At 30.8% G+C, this 12,593-nt stretch overlaps 1 protein-coding gene and 1 long non-coding RNA gene across 14 annotated transcripts in view; both read right to left on the bottom strand.

Moving 5' to 3' along the window:
• LOC126745919 (antichymotrypsin-2-like) overlaps positions 1-12,593 on the bottom strand; it is a 75,350-nt gene that overhangs the window by 18,304 nt on the left and 44,453 nt on the right. For 4 of the 13 annotated variants that reach the window (XM_050453985.1, XM_050453968.1, XM_050453984.1 and 1 more), the window contains exon 5: positions 4,107-4,321. The exons of 8 other annotated variants lie outside the window; for them this stretch is intronic. In XM_050453985.1, the coding sequence (XP_050309942.1) occupies positions 4,122-4,321 (200 nt within the window). In that variant the 3' untranslated portion in view covers positions 4,107-4,121. Of the gene's footprint in view, positions 1-4,106; positions 4,322-10,385; positions 10,616-12,593 lie in introns of those variants that run through there. One more of the 13 variants, XM_050453981.1, reaches the window with a different exon arrangement.
• On the bottom strand, positions 4,332-9,115 carry LOC126745924 (uncharacterized). Its single transcript, XR_007663754.1, has 3 exons — positions 8,558-9,115; positions 6,690-8,369; positions 4,332-6,501 (listed from the first exon to the last, which is right to left on the bottom strand). It is a non-coding gene; the product is annotated as an uncharacterized LOC126745924 (long non-coding RNA).

Genomic DNA, 12,593 nt, shown 5'->3' with positions numbered 1-12,593 from the left:
AAAAAAAAAAAAATGCTGCTTGCACGAAATTAATTACGCCATAATTAATGGAGCGAATTTTTGATAAATACACTGATACAGATATCCTTGCACACAGCCAATTTGTAAGTTAATAGATTGATTTTCTTACGCAAGACCTGTAGATACGTGTGAAAAAAATATGGATTTATCAAAAATTAACTTAAATTCAAGGGACACCGAATATTTCTTTAATTAAAGGAAATTAATTAAACACAAGCACTTTGGAGATCCATAGTTAAGATATCTTAAATGTCTGGAATGCAGCAAACGAACAAATGATTTCCAAATGCCTGGAAATCACAAGAAATTCTTTCCAATGAATGGAGGACCAGTAAGAAATTCTTTTGAAAAATCACCGTTTTTCGTCCATAATATTCAATCTAATATCACAGTTTTTGTATTAAATATTTATTACTATACGTATATATAATTATATCAAATATAATTAATAAACTGTATTATTAGATTGGATATTAATGACGAAACCTGCTGTTATTCATACGTATTATTTTGGAAAACAATGATTTTTTAAAACAGTTTTTTTACTGGTAAGTAGTGTGGGGTGGGTGGGGGGCTAAGGGTAGGATTAATGAAAAACGTGTTTTTTTGCAGGAAATAATTGCCTGAGAGAAATGCTTTCTAGGAAAATTATGAGTGATAAAAAAGTTTGGTCATAAATCATGTAATAAGTAAGTCTAGAGCCAAAAGGCGGTGAATAAACCATATATGATCCTATTTCATATAGATTTTCACCATACCAATTATGGACTAAATATGCCTTTAACAAGAGCATTTTCCCAGTTAAATACCTGATAGCAACGCTTTATTGAGTTTTTCCTGACATTTATCACTAATATGTTTTTTTCAATAGTACCTACAACTTCCATGAAGCCCGTTCCAAAATATGCCTGGATTAATGGAAGATCACAGTTTATTATAAAATATTATATGGCTAAACAACAATAACCGCATTTTCTTTTAAACTTGTGTCAAATATGAATTAATAAATTTTTAATGGGAAGATCTTTATCGTCCTATCCAGTATTATTCCCCAATACATCTTGGATTAACTCTTTTTCTTTATATCCCAATGTAACGTTCTCTGGATCAATTACTTTTAAGGATTCAATGATTTCCATCTTTCATGGTCATCTTTTATTCATATACCAATTTTCGAAAAACTATTAACAAAGGAATTATCGACACTTTTTGAGTTTTGAACTGCCTAAGAAATAAAAAAAAATGCCAAATCAAAACATTATTTTTTCTGTTTATTCAGCATAAAAAAGCAGTGAAAAAAGTCTTATGACAAAAGTTTTTACTTCCCATTGGAAAGCCGGGAAAAATTAAAAACTTTACATAAAAACTAGGGGTATCTGAGTTGAAAAATTTATATGTATGTATTTTATTTTTTTATGCAAAATCTATAGGTTTAAAAGAAATATGGGTTAAGTAAAAGTTGCTTAGAATAATGAGGTGTATACTTTAGTTTTATTGTTCATGAAAGTCAAATCGAGCCTGATTCATTTTTAATAGGCTTTAGCACCCAGATCATGTCAGTGACGTATGCGTGAAAGTTTGTGGAATGCAGTTCCATTAAACCCATAAAAATTTAATTTAGATAGAAGCAATTTAGGGCAAGTTCTATCAAATGCTTTAGGAGAGCACCGATGCAATAATCTTGTATTCTTGAGCTAATACTTCTTGCTCAAATATTTTTGACTGGTAGTATTGTACAGAACGCAGATCAGAGTACTTAATGGGATTTTGATTTTTTCGTAACGCTTTTACCAATTAACCAGGTGAGTTATATACGGAATTATAAAGGGACAACATGACTGGTTGTAGGTACTTATTTGTAATGTAGAATTCTTGCAAATTTTTGGTTTATTATATAGGGGCGTCAGCGAGTATATTATGCACGTGCTCTCCGACTCAAAAATCGTGTTTTTTGGCAAATAAAAATTCATATATATCTTTGGCTGTATGGGTAGCGAAACGACGAAATTTGGCACGTCAGCTTTTAATTCATTGGCAATGATGAATCCGTACATAATCCGCACAAAGGGAGCGGTACCGAGTTAAAGTCAAAAATTAGTAAAAAAACGTGTGAAATTCCTTTCTCCGGCGAGAATTCAAATTTAAAGTCTTTAAATTTTTAGGACATAAGGGTTATTGAGGGCTTAAGAACTGTATACTTTTTGGGCAACATCCGTATACAGAGTGAGTAAATATAAGCGAGTAAAAAAAAATTCAAACTGTTTCAGAAGCTAAACTATAATTTAAATAAAAAAACTGTTTTGGCGAAAATGCTTAGTTTTATATAAGAAATGACATATTTGGAGCTTTTTTTTGAAAAAAACATTTTTTAACGAGTTCTGACATTTTCAGTTTTTTGGAATTTTTCACTAAACGGCACTCATTTTGAAAAAAATGTTTTTATGAAAAAAAACCTTTATTATTTCTCCTTTAAATGCCATATAAATGAAATTTTTGTGAACTATACAGGGCGAGCAATAATTAATTTTTCCCATGAAGGTCCGACCCAAAAATTATATTTTCTTTAATAACTTTCTAGTGGCAGCACCTGGACCATTCATATTTTCAGGTATTAAACAATATAATAAGCCGATTATTTACGTGTAATTAGAATTTTTCTAACATTAATAGTTTTTGAGATATTTGCGTTTTATTCATTTGCGGCCTCCCTGTACATTATTAGAAAATGAAACTTATCTATAAGATCCCAAATTCTGTTTTACAACGCATACTAAAATTTCAGCATCCCAGGTACATTAGAAGTACCGAAAAAACTCGTTTTTCTCAAACAAGTCAATTTTCTTTTTCGTTAAAGGTCACCACAAGGGTGAAATGATCCAATATGGCCGCCAACAGCAGGTATCTCGGCATGTTATTTTTCGGAAGGGTGTCACAGTCAACGGAACCTGTCAATTAAAGGTACCGTCTAATCAGAAAGACTCTGAGCTTTCCGAATATGGGCATATCATTTGGGAAAACTGTCTATTGTGGCCAGGAACATTCGGCAAAATGTTTGACGTATTTTCCACACATTTCAAGGCCAACTCGGGTGGCTCAAAAACAAATTGGCACGTTTTATTCACCTAGTACTTAGCAGGTCATCTAGCTATACGGTCTGATGATGCTTTATTAGCGAAACATGTTACCTGATTAATTAAAAAGATATTTTGAGACTGAGACTTTTTTCTCTTGAAATTTGGTGTTTGGAGTTTATTTAGGATGCAATTAATAAATGTTGATATATATTTGACATATAACACATTATATTAACAAACAACGCGACTATATAACACATTATGGTTCTTTGAAGCATGATACCCCAACAACTAGTCTTCATTTTCCTTAGCATAGTACACCTGATAATTTTTGTTTTTTTTTTTTAAGAATTCCTTTATAGCCATTCACAGACAAGATCTAAAGGTTCCAAACTGGTCCCGACGGACCAAAAGTATAGGAGCGAAGCGACAATACTTAATTTATTAACAGGCAAAAAGTAGTAATTTATTTTGTTAAATATCGGGAATATCCACAAGATTTTTTATGAATTAAATTCACATCATTTAAGGAAGTCCACAGTTTTTTAGACTCACTATAACTCATCATCGTGATCACATCCTGAAATAAAGCAATAAAAGCGCCTTCAAAGCATGAAAAGTCCTAGAAGAAGAAAAGTAAATAACCCTTCCAGGTACTTAAGTAACACCCCAAAAAACAATGAAATCCTGAACAATTTGTATGCAAAATTTCATACAAATTGATCCCACATCTTCAGTTAAGAGAATTTTAATAGCATTAGTACCTTTAAGGAGCTAGCTTTAGGGCAAACAAACTTGCTCAAAACTGAGAGAGTATAAGAAGGGATATTGCAGGTCGAATTGAAATTCTTGATCCCACTTAAAGAGTAAATCATGTATTAGGCAGAGTTGGTAACTATATAATAGATTTTTTTGATACAATCCTGTAACAAATCAACTTCATGCATCTCTTGGTCTATTACCATTACTTAACCTAATTAAACAATATATAGCAGTCTTTGACTATATTAAACCTAAACTAATAAATTACTGATTGTTATTATAGTTGGTGCTAGGTTTAATATCCGAAATCCGTGCAAAGAATAAAGTGAAGGTGCGCCCTCTGTTCTTCCTGTGACGTCTCTGTCCGTCCGTCAAAGTTTTTTGTATTAAAAGGATAAAAGGATGGTTCGCTTTGAATGTGGCTGGTCTACTTATTCTCGCTATCCTGGCTCTTATAACCATTGCTGGGGTAAGTAAAAATATTATTAAAGGAATAATTGGAAATTTGAGCCTTTAAACCGAGAGGCATATTTCAGGAACTATGATTGAAGTACTCTGTCTCAAAAACATCAAACGAATTTAAGTTTAGTTCAGATTAATTAGGAGGCGAAGGATTTGAGAAGAAGATTCAAGGACTCTTTAATTCGTGCCGATATATAAATCTTGACGCCATCAAAAGCCTTTGACAGATCAAAGAATATTGGAGAAAAAATTGTGCGTATCTTATCGTTTATGCTCAATCAACATGAATCTCATTGAATTTCCATGCACACTTCGAGTATTTCTTTGTTATTTTATCTAAGTTCTGATCAGTTCTTCTTAATTTATTTTAATTCCAGCACTCTAAAAATATGACTTTTACAGAAGTTGAAGGGCACGAACAGAGAACTTGACCTTAAGGTTTATATATAAGGTAATTTTAACGTTAATTTACGAACGTTTTGCTGACCTTAAGAAAGTCAAATGCTTTAACAACCGTTAAGTTGGTGGAATTGAGTGAAGATATTAATTGTGCCAATGGACGTGCTGACCTTGACGTAATTTTTCAAGTAATATATATGCAGATGAGGTACCACAGCAACGTTGAGGACATATGGAGTTTGCTTGTTAGTATAGATCTAAAAATTGTTGTATACTAAATTTAACAAGTGACGATAAAAGTTTGACGAATTTTTCTCGGTTCAAAGGTCAAATTTTTCATAAACGGTCATTCCCAAATCATGCATCTATAATTAAGGTACCCATAAAGTAGTATTAGAATTAAATTAATATATAAGTAGCTGCAGAAAAAGCCAAAAAAGGAAGCTCTATTACAATTAGGAATTTTTAATGGTGTATGTTTCATTAATACTAAAGCATTTAAAATGTTAATAATATTGCAATTTTTCTTATAAAGAGAGTAATGCATTATCAGTTTTCTGTCTGTAAACTTGGTGTCATGTTTTGGTCTTTGTTCAGGCATTTTTTGCATTAATTTTTAAAAAGTTAACTTCCTAAAGAAATTATCTATATTAACTTCTTAAAAAAAGGCTAGAAAAGTATTAAAAAATTAACTCAACTGCCTGGACAAAGATTTGTTTGCTTGAACAATGTCTAACCTAAAACAACATTTGCTCATCACACTTTTCTGAGCATTATGCTTTTTGTTTTATGATAATGCTTCAATTAGTTTTCGAGATTTTTGATTTTGAAGTGAGTGGTTACCTTGAGCATCAAACTTAATTTTTTGATACTACTCCATAACAAGTCCGATATTTCAAAAAGTATTACCTGGACAATTTTAGACTTTCAATAATATCTGTTCAGCATACTTTTCTGAGCATTATGCTTTTTGTTTCATGATAATGCTTCAATTAGTTTTTGAGATTTTTGATTTTGAAGTGAGTGGTTACCTTGAGCATCAAACTTAATTTTTAGTTACTATTCCATAACAAGTCAGATATATCAAAAACTATTACTTAGACAGTTTTAGACTTCTAATAATATCTGCTCAGCATACTTTTCTGAGCATTATGCTTTTTGTTTCATGATAATGCTTCAATTAGTTTTCGAGATTTTTGATTTTGAAGTGAGTGGTTACCTTGAGCATCAAACTTAATTTTTAGATACTACTCCATAACAAGTCCGATATTTCAAAAACTATTACTTGGACAATTTTAGACTTCCAATAATATTTGTTCAGCATACTTTTCTGAACATTATGCTGTTTGTTTCATGATAATGCTTCAATTAGTTTTCGAGATTTTTGATTTTGAAGTGAGTGGTTACCTTGAGCATCAAACTTAATTTTTTGATACTACTCCATAACAAGTCCGATATTTCAAAAACTATTACTTGGACAATTTTAGACTTCCAATAATATTTGTTCAGCATACTTTTCTGAGCATTATGCTTTTTATTTCATGATAATGCTTCAATTAGTTTTCGACATTTTTGACTTTGAAGTAAGTGGTTACCTTGAGCATCAAACTTAATTTTTTGATACTACTCTATAACAAGTCCGATATTTCAAAAACTATTACTTGGACAGTTTTAGAATTCTAATATTATTTGTTCAGCATACTTTTCTGAGCATTATGCTTTTTATTTCATGATAATGCTTCAATTAGTTTTCGAGATTTTTGATTTTGAAGTGAGTGGTTACCTTGAGCATCAAACTTAATTTTTAGATACTACTCCATAACAAGTCCGATATTTCAAAAACTATTACTTGGACAATTTTAGACTTCCAATAATATCTGCTCAGCATACTTTTCTGAGCATAATGCTTTTTATTTCATGATGATTCTTCAATTAGTTTTCGACATTTTTGACTTTGAAGTAAGTGGTTACCTTGAGCATCAAACTTAATTTTTTGATACTACTCCATAACAAGTCCGATATTTCAAAAACTATTACTTGGACAATTTTAGACTTCCAATAATATTTGTTCAGCATACTTTTCTGAGCATTATGCTTTTTGTTTCATGATAATGCTTCAATTATTTTTTGAGATTTTTGATGTGAGTGGTTACCTTAAGCATCAAACTTAATTTTTAGATACTACTCAATAACAAGTCAGATATTTCAAAAACTATTACTTGAACATGTTTAGACTTCTAATAATAACTGTTCAGCATACTTTTCTGAGCATTATGCTTGTTGCTTCATAATAATGCTTCAACTAGTTTTTGAGATTTTTGATTTTGAAGTGAGTGGTTACCTTGAGCATCAAACTTAATTTTTAGATACTACTCTATAACAAGTCCGATATTTTAAAAACTATTACTTGGACAGTTTTAGACTTCTAATAATATTTGTTCAGCATACTTTTCTGAGCATTATGCTTTTTGTTTCATGATAATGCTTCAATTATTTTTTGAGATTTTTGATGTGAGTGGTTACCTTAAGCATCAAACTTAATTTTTAGATACTACTCTATAACAAGTCAGATATTTCAAAAACTATTACTTGGACAATTTTAGACTTCCCATAATATTTGTTCAGCATACTTTTCTGAGCATTATGCTTTTTATTTCATGATAATGCTTCAATTAGTTTTCGACATTTTTGACTTTGAAGTAAGTGGTTACCTTGAGCATCAAACTTAATTTTTTGATACTACTCCATAACAAGTCCGATATTTCAAAAACTATTACTTGGACAATTTTAGACTTCCAATAATATTTGTTCAGCATACTTTTCTGAGCATTATGCTTTTTATTTCATGATAATGCTTCAATTAGTTTTCGACATTTTTGACTTTGAAGTAAGTGGTTACCTTGAGCATCAAACTTAATTTTTTGATACTACTCCATAACAAGTCCGATATTTCAAAAACTATTACTTGGACAATTTTAGACTTCCAATAATATTTGTTCAGCATACTTTTCTGAGCATTATGCTTTTTATTTCATGATAATGCTTCAATTAGTTTTCGAGATTTTTGACTTTGAAGTAAGTGATTACCTTGAGTATCAAATTAAATTTTTAGATACTACTCTATAACAAGTCAGATATATCAAAAACTATTATTTGGACAATTTTAGACTTCCAATAATATCTGTTCAGCATACTTTTCTGAGCATTATGCTTTTTATTTCATGATAATACTCCAATTAGTTTTCGAGATTTTTGATTTTGAAGTGAGTGGTTACCTTGAGCATCAAACTTAATTTTTAGATACTACTCAATAACAAGTCCGATATTTTAAAAACTATTACTTGAACATGTTTAGACTTCTAATAATAACTGTTCAGCATACTTTTCTGAGCATTATGCTTTTTATTTCATGATAATGCTTCAATTAGTTTTCGAGATTTTTGATTTTGAAGTGAGTGGTTACCTTGAGCATCAAACTTAATTTTTAGATACTACTCCATAACAAGTCCGATATTTCAAAAACTATTACTTGGACAATTTTAGACTTCCAATAATATTTGTTCAGCATACTTTTCTGAACATTATGCTGTTTGTTTCATGATAATGCTTCAATTAGTTTTCGAGATTTTTGATTTTGAAGTGAGTGGTTACCTTTAGCATCAAACTTAATTTTTAGATACTACTCCATATCAAGTTCGATATATCAAAAACTATTACTTGGACAGTTTTAGACTTCTAATAATATTTGTTCAGCATACTTTTCTGAGCATTATGCTTGTTGTTTCATGATAATGCTTCAATTAGTTTTCGACATTTTTGACTTTGAAGTAAGTGGTTACCTTGAGCATCAAACTTAATTTTTTGATACTACTCCATAACAAGTCCGATATTTCAAAAACTATTACTTGGACAGTTTTAGACTTCAAATAATATTTGTTCGGCATACTTTTCTGAGCATTATGCTTTTTGTTTCATCATAATGCTTCAACTAGTTTTCGAGATTTTTGATTTTGAAGTGAGTGGTTACCTTGAGCATCAAACTTAATTTTTAGATACTACTCCATAACAAGTCCGATATTTCAAAAACTATTACTTGGACAATTTTAGACTTCGAATAATATTTGTTCGGCATACTTTTCTGAGCATTATGCTTTTTGTTTCATCATAATGCTTCAACTAGTTTTCGAGATTTTTGATTTTGAAGTGAGTGGTTACCTTGAGCATCAAACTTAATTTTTAGATACTACTCCATAACAAGTCCGATATTTCAAAAACTATTACTTGAACAGTTTTAGACTTCAAATAATATTTGTTCGGCATACTTTTCTGAGCATTATGCTTGTTGTTTCATGATAATGCTTCAATTATTTTTTTGAGATTTTTGATTTTGAAGTAAGTGGTTACCTTGAGCATCAAACTTAATTTTTTGATACTACTCCATAACAAGTCCGATATTTCAAAAACTATTACTTGGACAATTTTAGACTTCTAATAATATTTGCTCAGCATACTTTTCTGAGCATTATGCTTTTTGTTTCATCATAATGCTTCAACTAGTTTTCGAGATTTTTGATTTTCAAGTAAGTGGTTACCTTGAGCATCAAACTTAATTTTTTGATACTACTCCATAACAAGTCCGATATTTCAAAAACTATTACTTGGACAATTTTAGACTTCCAATAATATTTGTTCAGCATACTTTTCTGAACATTATGCTGTTTGTTTCATGATGATGCCTGAATTAGTTTTCGAGATTTTTGATTTTGAAGTGAGTGGTTACCTTGAGCATCAAACTTAATTTTTAGATACTACTCCATAACAAATCCGATATTTCAAAATCTATTACTTGGACAATTTTAGACTTCCAATAATATCTGTTCAGCATACTTTTCTGAGCATTATGCTTTTTGTTTCATGATAATGCTTCAATTATTTTTCGAGATTTTTGATTTTGAAGTGAGTGGTTACCTTGAGCATCAAACTTAATTTTTAGATACTACTCCATAACAAGTCCGATATTTTAAAAACTATTACTTGAACATGTTTAGACTTCTAATAATAACTGTTCAGCATACATTTCTGAGCATTATGCTTTTTGTTTCATGATAATGCTTCAATGAGTTTTCGAGATTTTTGATTTTGAAGTGAGTGGTTACCTTGAGCATCAAACTTAATTTTTAGATACTACTCTATAACAAGTCCAATATTTCAAAAACTATTACTTGGACAGTTTTAGACTTCGAATAATATCTGTTCAGCATACTTTTCTGAGCATTATGCTTTTTGTTTCATGATGATACTCCAATTAGTTTTTGAGATATTCACCTTTAAAAAACTCTCCTCCAAGAACCTCAGTATCTGTAAAAACGACGGGCTTATTTTGAGAACCAGTGAACAATTCACTTGTACCTTCATTAGTAAATCATCTGGAATCTGCTTAATTGGGTCAGTTATAAACGAACTTAGCATGTGAACTTAAGGGGACTCCATTACGGATTAATCATATCAGCAAAAGAAGAATCTTGAGGAAATAACAAGAAGCTGAAAGACCAAAAAGGTGTATTTTAAGTGTATCAGAGTCAAATGGAAAACGAGGAAGATGAACCTGCCATAAACACCGTAACCGTAGATAGCTAGTAAATATTTCTTCTTGCATTAAAAGCACTATTAAGTATAAAATTAAATAATTTATTATTTTTTTTGATCGTATGCACAAACATCGTCATTTCATTTGTATGACACTTCTGGATCATCTTATAACTTGTTAATCGTACTAATTTTTCCAGAAAACAAAACCACGTCGTGATCGTTAACGTTGGCCAATAAAGCGATAATGAACGGATGATCTGCGTGGAACTCCTCGTTTAACGGTAGACATCGCATGGTCAAGGTAACACCTAATTTAAAAAGAGAAAACGGTTCTTTATTAAAGATTTGTTAGAGTGAGTGCATGCCGTACTAGAGCGAAATAAAAACTAGATCGGATTAATGCTACTGTGGTTAGTGCTAATTTCTACTTCTAAAGTGTTGGAAGTGATAATTCTTTTTAAAAAATCTTGATAACAGTAACATGCTCAGAAGCAGAAAAGAAACAGTTACATTGCCTTTGTCGACTACAAGAAGGCATTCTTTTGTAATACAGAATTGATGTAGAAAATGCCTCCTATAACACACTAAAAGAACTACAATTATTATGCTATAAATAGCTTAGAAGTTATTGGGAATATTTCTTTAGTAAAGCATTATTTTCCATGATAAATGGGGAATAGCTTGAAGAGGTGGGTTATGCTCGATACAGAATACATTGAAATCATTTAAAATTTGGCATATTACGAAAATAGAAAAGTTATATTTTGGCGCCCAACAAAGTGTATAGGTTAATTCTCGGAGATGTCTGGAATATCTTAAAAGGGCAGTTTTTTGGTGCCCAACAGCAGTTTTTGACTAAATAAAACAGGAAAGGACTCAGAAATCACTGGAAATATTAAAGCGAATTTAAAAATTGCCTTTCTTGGTTTGGTGAGGCGCTTTATTTTCGATGCAGGAGAATATTGGGAAATTTATTGATTGCCCTCTTTATATATGCCTAAAATACTCTTCCAAGTACTCTGACAAATGACACACTGTTCCAGGCAATTGAGTCATTTGGAATACTTGGAATACCCTTCTAAGTGCTCTAACGGTTCTTGGAGTGCCTGGAATAATTTTTTATGTACTCTAACGGTATTTCAGCCGCTTGAAATATTCTTCTGAGTACTCCGATGATTCTTCCTTTTAATAAGAAATATTATGAAAGAAATTACAACATAAGGACAGAGAAAAAGTTCAAGATCTATGAAGCTCTAACATTATTTTTTTGATAAAAACAACGAAATGGAAATAGAATAAAATTTTGAAATTACTTTAGAATATTGGAGAATTTAAAAAAAGTCTGAAACTCAGTCGGATTACCTTCAATTGACTGAAAAAGGGTTATCAATACTTATAAGATTATTCCAGGCAGTTCAAGTAACTCAAACACCTATGGAAGACTTATAAGTAGTAGAAGAATTATTCCAGGCACTCAAATGCCTGGAATAAAATTCTGGAATTACTTTAGAATATTTAGAACTTAAAAAAAGTCTAAAACTCAGTCAGATTTATTCCAAATGACCGAAAGAGGCTTAAGAGTACTTAAAAGATTCTTCCAGGCACTTCAAGTAATTCAAATAACTTTAAAAATATTCCAGGCATACAAATGCCTAAAATAAAATTCTAGAATTACATTAGAACATTTAGAATTTAAAAAAAATTCTAAAACTCAATCAGATTATCGCTAAATAACCTAAAGAGGCTTAACAATACTTCATCAAATTAGTCTAGGTAGTCCAAGTAACTCAAACGCCTATGAGAGACTTATAAGTAGTAGAAGAATAATTCCAGAATTACTTAAGAATATTTAGAACTTAAAAAAAGTCTAAAATTCAGTCAGATTTCATCAAAATGATCAAAAGAGGCTTAAATTATTATTCCAAGCATTCCAAGTAACTCAAACGTCTATTAAGGACTTATAAGTAGTAAAAGAGTTATTCCAGGCACTCGAATGCCTGAAATAAAATTCTGGAATTACTTTAGATTTTTTATTTTAGAATATTTAGAACTCTAAATCTGAAGAAGTCTAACAAAACAAAGGTAAGAAAACAAAGTCACGGTCTCATCCAATCCATATAATTTTTTTTTTTAAAGCTACACGTGTTTCGCTCCTAGCATCATCAGGCCTAGACCTACACAGATCACATTACGTAATGTGATCTGTGTAGGTGTTCTCCAGATCTCTCCAGATCACATTACAACTCTTTGAGTGATCTGTGTAGGTCTAGGCCTGATGATGCTCCG

This window comes from Anthonomus grandis, chromosome 16 (genome assembly GCF_022605725.1).
Source record: "Anthonomus grandis grandis chromosome 16, icAntGran1.3, whole genome shotgun sequence".
Lineage (NCBI taxonomy): Eukaryota > Metazoa > Arthropoda > Insecta > Coleoptera > Curculionidae > Anthonomus > Anthonomus grandis.
The sequence above is the reverse complement of the archived record's forward strand: the minus strand, read 5'-3'. Positions and strand labels throughout refer to the sequence as shown.